The sequence below is a fragment of the Cebus imitator genome, unplaced genomic scaffold, assembly GCF_001604975.1.
Source record: "Cebus imitator isolate Cc_AM_T3 unplaced genomic scaffold, Cebus_imitator-1.0 Scaffold328, whole genome shotgun sequence".
Taxonomy (NCBI): Eukaryota; Metazoa; Chordata; class Mammalia; order Primates; family Cebidae; genus Cebus; species Cebus imitator.
This window is the reverse complement of record NW_016107643.1, coordinates 1,310,553-1,318,874: the sequence shown is the minus strand read 5'-3', so window position 1 is coordinate 1,318,874 and position 8,322 is coordinate 1,310,553. Positions and strand designations below refer to the sequence as shown.

General features: G+C 40.9%; 1 protein-coding gene and 1 non-coding gene across 4 annotated transcripts in view; one reads left to right on the top strand and one right to left on the bottom strand.

Moving 5' to 3' along the window:
• CUNH20orf194 (chromosome unknown C20orf194 homolog) overlaps positions 1-8,322 on the top strand; it is a 151,709-nt gene that overhangs the window by 39,408 nt on the left and 103,979 nt on the right. For all 3 annotated transcript variants that reach the window (XM_017504806.2, XM_017504805.2, XM_017504807.2), the window contains one exon: positions 4,366-4,443. In XM_017504806.2, coding sequence (XP_017360295.1) covers positions 4,366-4,443 — 78 coding nt within the window. The remainder of the gene's footprint in view (positions 1-4,365; positions 4,444-8,322) is intronic.
• Positions 3,490-3,596, bottom strand: LOC119467763. The gene has a single exon (XR_005196375.1). It is a non-coding gene; the product is annotated as a U6 spliceosomal RNA (small nuclear RNA).

Here is an 8,322-nt window from a genome sequence, read left to right as displayed (position 1 = left end):
TAGAGATGAGGTTTCTTCATGTTAGGCTGGTCTCAAACTCCCAACCTTAGGTGATCCACCCACCTCAGTCTCCCAAAGTTCTGGGATTATAGGCGTCAGCGACCATGCCCTGGAACTTTTTTATTTTTTGTAGAAATGCGGTCTCACTGTGTTGTCAGGGCTGGTCTTAAACTCCTAGGCTCAAGTGATCTTCCCACTTTGACCTCCCAAAGTGCTGGGATTACATTTGTGATCCACAGTGCCCAGCCTCTGGGACTTTGATAAATAGGGTGAAGTAAGTACCTGGCTTTAGAGGACAGCCTGACTCTCTTGGGGGCCAATGCAGCTGGTGACTATAATTTGAAGCCAATGCTTATTTACCATTCTGGAAATCCTAGGGCCCTTAGGGATTGTGCTGAATCTACTCTGTGCTCTTCAAATGGATCACCAAAGCCTGGATAATAGCACATCTGTTTACAGCATGGCTTACTGAATATTTTAAGCCCACTGTTGAGACCTGCTCAGAAAATAAAGATTCCTTTCAAATATTACTGCTCATTAACAGTGTACCTAGACACCCAATGAAGCTCTAATGGAGGTGTGCAAGAGGTTTAATGTTGTTTTCATGCCTGCTAACACAACATCCATTCTGCAGCCCATGGATCAAGGAGTAATTTCAACTTTTAAGGCTTATTATTTAAGAAATACATTTTGTTAAGCAATAGCTACCATAGATAATGATTCTTCTGATGGATCTGGGCAAAAAAAAACCTGAAAGCCTTTTTGAAAAGATTCACCAATCTAGATGACATTAAGAGCATTCATGATTTATAGGAGGATGTCAGAATATCAACATTAACAGGAGCTTGCAAGAAATGGATTCCAGCTCTCATGAATGACTTTGAGGGGTTCAAGATTTCAATGGAGGGAGTCACTGGAGATTTGGTAGAAATAGCAAGAAAACTAAAATTGAAGCAGGAGATGGGAACAGAAAAACAAATCTTTCTTCTTTCCTTTAGTGTAAGCAAACTTCCTGAGCCCTTACCCTTTACTCTGTTCTGTAAGTTTTATGAGTTTATGGATTCTTGTTCTCTGTAACTGATAACTATGAGTTTCTGTTTCTCATCTAAGCAATACAACAAAAGTCATGAGAAATACCTAAGCAGGCCTGGACTTCAGCCATCTAGGTACCATAGCGGAGGGCACAAGATAAGCGTGTGCAAGGCTCCTTGAGCAACTTAGATAACGGCCAGCTAGGCTGCATAGCAGAGGACATATGTAAGCCTGAGTTGTGTGCCTGTCATTGCTTGATAAACTGCCTTTGTTCTGCACCTGCAAGTCTGTTTTCACGCCACTGTGCTTCATGTATAAAAGTCAAGCCCTGTCTTTGTTCGAGGCTCAGTTTTTTAGATGCTAATCCACTAAGCCAGTGCACCTAGAAGAAATCCTCCTGTTGTACCCATTAGTCTCTCTGGTCTTCTGATTCCTGCAACAGAATTAGAAATGGAGCCTGAAGATGTGACTGACTTGCTGCAATCCCATGTTAAAAACTTTAATGGGTGGGGAGTTGCTTCTTAGGGATGAGTAAAGAAAGTTGTTTCTTGAGATGGAATCTACTCCTGGTGAAGATGCTGTGAACATTGTTGAAATGTCAACGAAGGACTTAGAATATTCTGCAGACTTAGTTAATAAAGCAGTGGCATGGTTTGAGAAGATTGACTCCGATTTTGAAAGAAGTTCTACTGTGGGTAAAATGCTAGCTATCAAGGCCAGGCTCGGTGGCTCATACCTGTAATCCCAGCACTTTGGGAGGCTGAGGCAGGCGGATCACCGGAGGTCAGGAGTTCGAGACCAGCCTGGCCAACATGGCAAAGCCCCGTCTCTACTAAAAATACAAAAATTAGCTGAGTGTGGTGGTACCCACCTGTAATCCCAGCTACTCAGGAGAGTGATGCCCCTTCTAAGCCATTATCCTGTCCTCAAGCTCCTTCACTCCTTCCCTTGGCTGAAGCATAGATTGTATCCCTTTGCTTCCCTCTGAGATTGGCCTTTGATGAGGAATTCAGGGCTTTCCCCTATCTTCTCTCCTTCACCTTTATTGAGGGGTGCTGCTTTTTATTCCCTCCTCAAGTTCCTGTTTTCACCACCCAGCACCTTCCATGATATTTCCTTGCTTTGGCCGGAGCCATCAGGTAAGATTGTAAAGAGTCTCCGACCTTCCTTGTTTAGTTTTAGAACCGTGCTTATTCACTCTCCATCAGCCTTGGAAATGAATATTGGGCCCTTAGGCCTGCCATCTTCTGCTGTTGTCAGCTGTGCATTGTTTTTAGCTTAGGTTTTGGTAAGGTAAAAAGAATAGTCACCAGGTTACTTATACCTGCCAGCTGTCAGAGTCCTTGGTGGTTAAACTTGGAGAAAGACCACATAAAGACACTTGTAAGCACAAATGATCCATCTGAATTGTTTTACTTTTCTGTAATTGCTTTTCCTTTTAAAAATTGAAGTTTTTAACCCCCCCCAAAAAAAAATGAAGTTTTAAACAGGGCTTTCATTTGGTCGTCGCTGCAATGTATTGGGGTCTAGTTTGGAATTCAACAACTAGAACAAATAACCTTGAATCCAGTGCACACCTTGGTTTTGGTGCTGCTGCTGCTTCTCAAAATCCTTGGCAGGCCGGGAGTGGTAGCTCACGTCTATAATCTCAGCACTTTGGGAGGCCAAGGAGGGCGAATCACGAGGTCAGGAGTTTGAGAACAGCCTGACCAACATGGTGAAACCTCATCTCTACTAAAAATACAAAAATTAGCTGGGTTTGGTGGTGCACACCTGTAATACCAACTACTCAGGAGGCTGAGGCAGAAGAATCGCCTGAACCCAGGAGGCAGAGGTTGCAGTGAGCCGAGATTGCGCCACTGTATTCCAGCCTGTGGGGGATAGAGAGAGACTTGTCTTAAAAAAAAAAAAAAAAAAAAAAAAAAAAAAAAAAAAAAAAAAAAAAAAAAAAAAAAAAAAAAACTCATCAGGGATTAAGAACAAACCTGGTGTGCACGGCAGATCCCCAAAATTGGCAGGATTGACCTGGCAAATTGCTGCATCTTTCTGCTTTCTGTTTAGGACCACTAAATGCTGATGTGGATGCATACTGAAACAAAAACAATTCATTGTGTTTAAAAAGTATTAATAAACCAAGAAAGTCATATTATGATATTAAATGATGTTAGGATATGTATGTGTAAACAGTTTGGGGGCTGGGCATGGTGGCTCACACCTGTAATCCCAACACTTTGGGCGACCGAGGGGGGTGGATTCCTCAAGTCCAAGAGTTTGAGAAAGAAGCAGTTTGGGAATAGGAATGGGTGTAAAAGAACTACATCTTTGACAGAAATCAATATTTAATTTCTAAATTGATAGTGATAGAAGCATATTATATCAAAATTGGGGGTAAGTACCAGAAAGAAAATGTTAAATGAATTCTAACTGGTTGCTTCTTTTTTTAAAAAAATGTTCTTTGAAAATGCGGAATACTTCACAAATTTGCATGTCATCCTTGCTCAGGGGCCATGTTAATCTTATCTGTATCCTTCCACTTTTATTGTATGTGCTGCTGAAGGGAGCACCTAAGTGTTTGCTTATGAGGAGTGAGACTAGTGGGGGTTTATGAAAGGTTGGAGTTGGGGTTAACATTTTTTATTATAAGCCTTTTGTGCCATTTGATTTTTAAAGCCATGGATATGGATGATTTTGATTCAAATTTTATTTAAAACAATGGCAAAAATATACAATATACAAATCTATGTGTGCATGTGTGTGTGTATAAATATATATGTGCCCATTATTGAAGATAATTAGTACCAAAGGTTCTGAAAAAATAGTTTCCTTTTAGGGGAAAACATTTATTAATATGTATAGGTGTTGGCTGGGCGCGGTGGCTCACGCCTGTAATCCCAGCACTTTGGGAGGCTGAGGCGGGTGGATCACGAGGTCAAGAGATCGAGATCATCCTGGTCAACATGGTGAAACCCCGTCTCTACTAAAAATACAAAAATTCAGCTGGGCATGGTGGCGGGTGCCTGTAATCCCAGCTACTCAGGAGGCTGAGGCAGGAGAATTGCCTGAACCTAGGAGGCGGAGGTTGCGGTGAGCCGAGATCGTGCCATTGCACTCCAGCCTGGGTAACAAGAGTGAAACTCTGTCTCAAAAACAAACAAACAAACAAACAAACAAACAAAAAATATGTATAGGTGCTAATATAATTGATAAAACTTTGGTTTATTATTCTGTTCACACTAGTTTATACCAAAAGAGTCATTTGTGAACATCAAAAAATAGTTGATTGTTCCAATGATATTGACTTAATTGTTTCATTGTTTTTGCCCTCTGTTGCAGTTGCACGATGTGAGTTTGAATCTATGGAATGTCTACAACAAGATGGATCCTATGTCTCTGGAAAGTTTGCTTTCAGAAGTAAGGAGCCAAACAGTAACTTTTAAATATTAATATTATATCCAGCTCAGTTACCTGCCAATGATCTTTAATTTAAAGAAATGCAAAGTATATTTTAGTTTTCTTAAGTCCAAAAATAGAGCAATTTCTTTCTTGATTATTGTCTTGAATTCCTTGGGGGTATAAGGGAACCTGGCAAAGTGACAACACTCCCTCTTCCACTCTGAGGTGACCTCACTGGAGGCAAAACCAAGGCCTCCTTCCTGGCCCTGGGTTTAGGTTTTCACCTAAAGGCATTCTTTCTGTTGGACTGGACTTTAGAAAAACAATGCAGAAGACTTTCTCTGGCATGAAAAGGTAAAAAGATGAGATTATAGCTTAAAGGAATCAATGATTAGAGTAAAGATGGCAGATTTTTTTCTGTGAAACTCTAGTTAGTAATATTTTAGCCTTTATGTGCCTTATAGTCTCAGTGGCAACTGCTTGACAATGCCTTAGTAGCGTGAAAACAGCCCTAGACAGTGTTTAAACAGATGGTATGTCTGTGTTCTAAGGAAACTTTACAAAAATACGTGGCCTGTCTATATCAAGATGTGAGGGGAGGCCAGGCGCGGTGGCTCACACCTGTAATCCTAGCACTTTGGGAGGCTGAGGTAGGTGGATCACCTGAGGTCAGGAGTTCAAGACCAGCCTGGCTATCGTGGTGAAACCCCATCTTTAAAAAAAATAATAAATAATAAATAAATAAATAAAGATGTGATGGGAAATTTGCAATGAAGAGCAACAAACAGAACTAAAGCTTTCGGACCCTGTATTCTGGTTAAGCAGGTCAGTAGTGTCTGTCTGTGGCCATGGATGGATATGCATAGTCATGGAATGACTTAGAATTAGCCATTTCTCCAAGGAGCTTCAGTACAATTATCAAGGAACAATATTTAACAAACAAAATCTGGGCATTAAGTATGTTTCTTGCTTCTGTGGAGACATTGGTTTTAGGGTCTTTGAGTGGGCATACTGAAAAAAATAAAGTAAAAGAATAAGGAAAGGAAAAGATACAGTTTCAAAAGTCATATTTCCTCGAAAGAACAGAAGGTTTTGAATCTAAATATTGAAAAGGGCAGACCAGTCACAGTGGCTGATGCCTGTGATCCTAGCACTTTGGGAGTCTGAGACGGGCAGATCATCTGAGTTCAGGAGTTTAAGACCAGTCTGGCCAACATGATGAAACCCTGTTTATACTAAAATACAAAAATTAGCCAGGCGCAGTGGCATGCACCTGTAATCTTAACTACTCAGGAGGCTGAGGCAGGAGAATCGCTTGAACCCAGGAGGTGCAGGTTGTGATGAGCCAAGATCATGCCCCTACACTCCAGCCTGGGCAACAGAGCAAGACTCCATCTCAAAAAAGAAAAGAAAAGGGCATGCCATGCCCCAGAAAATACTGCTAAGACATACTCTAATAAAGTTACTAGACTTCCCCCCAAGCTCCAGCTACCCCCAAAAAACAAAATGCTTTGGCATCTAGGTACAGGTAAAGTAGAAGAATTCAGGGTATTCTTGAGTTTCTCCATGGCAGAAAAAAAATGAAGCAACACACCTATAATAAAATCCTCAAGAACAAAAATATAACACCCAAATTTTATTTATTTTTATTTTTAGAGACGGGGTCTTACTCTGTTGCCCAAGCTGGAGTACAGTGGTGATCATAGCTCACTACAGCCTTGAACTCCTGAGCTCAAGTGATCCTTGCATCTCAGCCTCCTGAGTAGCTGGGACTACAGGCGTGCATCACCACACCTGGCTAATTTTTTAATTTTTTTGCAGAGATGGGGTCTTGCTGTGTTGCCCAGGGTGGTCTTGAACTCCTGGCCTCAAACAATTCTGCCACCTCAGTCTCTCAATGTGCTGGGATTATAGATGTGAGCCTCTGTGCCCAGCCCCAAACTTTATAGTTCAAATATAAGGGCAGCAAACATTTTGAACATAAAAGTACTGGGGCATATGGTGCTCATGACTTCTGAAGAAACCTAACAGATTTCTTCCACCCACGATGACTGGAAAAGCTGTAGCAAAAGGATTGGCAGTAGATATTAGATCTTTTGTTTATAACATTAAAATGAAAGCATCTAAGAGAATTATGGTGGTACAATAGAATGTAAATGTTACTGTGGCTGGCCCATATGGAGAGTCCCCTGAACTTTAGCATATGCAACAGAGCAAGACCTCGTCTCAAAAAAAAGCTTGTTAATATAAATAACATAACTGGCAAAAGTTGGTGGAAGAAAGAAGAGTTCATGTAAGAATATTGTTTTCTTCGTATTGATACCTGGGAGGTAGAGTATCAAAAGATGTCACATAAAACCTGAAAAATTGGCCGAGTGCAGTGGCTTATGCCTGTAATCTCAGCACTTTGGGAGGCTGAGGAGGGTGGATCACCTGAAGTCTGGAGTTTGAGACCAGCCTGGCCAACATGGTGAAATCCCATCTCTACTAAAAATATAAAAATAAATAGCTGGGCTTGGTGGTGGGTATCTGTAATCCCAGCTACTTGGGAGGCCAAGGCAGGAGAATTGCTGGAACCCAGGAGGTGGAGGTTGCAGTAAGCTGAGATCAAGCCATTGTACTCCAGCCCAGGTGACAACAGCAAGACTCTGTCTCAAAAAAAAAAACCCTGAAAAATTAAGTAATAAAGATATAAATAAATAACAGTATAAAATGAACAGTAAAAGATAAAGTTGGCTGGGTGAGGAAGGAGGAGAGAGTAGGAAGAAGAAGTACACTAATTTTATTAGTGGATATGGTCCGAGATTAAGGAAATTGAACATTAAGGTTTGTACATTAGTTACAAAGTAAACGCTAGCACTCAATAATATTTTTTTTTTTTTTGAGACATAGTCTTATTCTGTGCCCCAGGCTGGAGTGTGGTGGCACGATCTCGGTTCACTGCAACCTCCACCTCTAAGGTTCAAGCTGTTCTCCTGCTTCAGCCTCCCGAGTAGCTAGGATTATAGGTGCATGCTGCCAAGGCTGGCTAATTTTGTATTTTTACTGGAGATGGGGTTTTGCCACGTTGGCCAAGCTGATCTCGAACTTCTGACCGCAAGTGATCCACCCGCCTTGGCCTCCCAAAGTGCTGGGATTACAGGCATGAGCCACCACGCCTGGCCTCACTAATAATTTAAGTCATGAAAATGCTGCGTATCAGAGTATGTGAAAAACAGCTAAAGCAGTACTTATAAGAAAAAAAATTTTTTTAAAGAAATTTTTAATTAAACGTAAGTGGCCAAGTGAAGAAGTTAGGGGAAAAGAGTAAGGAAAGAATTTATTGCATGGAAAGCAGAAAATAATGAAATAGAACATAGAAAAGTGGTAGAACTCATAAATAAGCCTAGCACTGGTACTTTGAACCTGAGAATAATGAAATAGAGAAACCATTAGCTTAATTTTGGTAGGTTATATTATTTTTTCATAACTCTTCCTCCCTTCATGCCCTTGCTATAGTTGGCAATGGGTAGAGTATTCTTTCCTGTTACACTAATGTTGGCCCTGGTCATGTGAAAGGTGAATGGTCATAATATGACATGTCTGACCAGAGGCCTTCAGTGTTCTTGTGTAATTTTTCTTGCCCTGTTAAACTCCTGCCATGAGAACTCTTCCAAGGTAGTTGCTGCTTTATGTGTGGATCCCGAAATGACATTCATAGAACAGATTGAAAGCTCAGCTGACATTCATAGAACAGACTGAAAGCTGAGCTCTCCCTTTTTTTCTTGTTAGATCAGACCTTACAGTAAGCAATAACCTGACTAATAAACTGATCTAACAAGAAAAAAAGGGAGAAAGTGGCAATGTCAAAAGAAGAAAAAAGAGGGCAACGATAGGTACAGAGAGGTTAAGAATCAT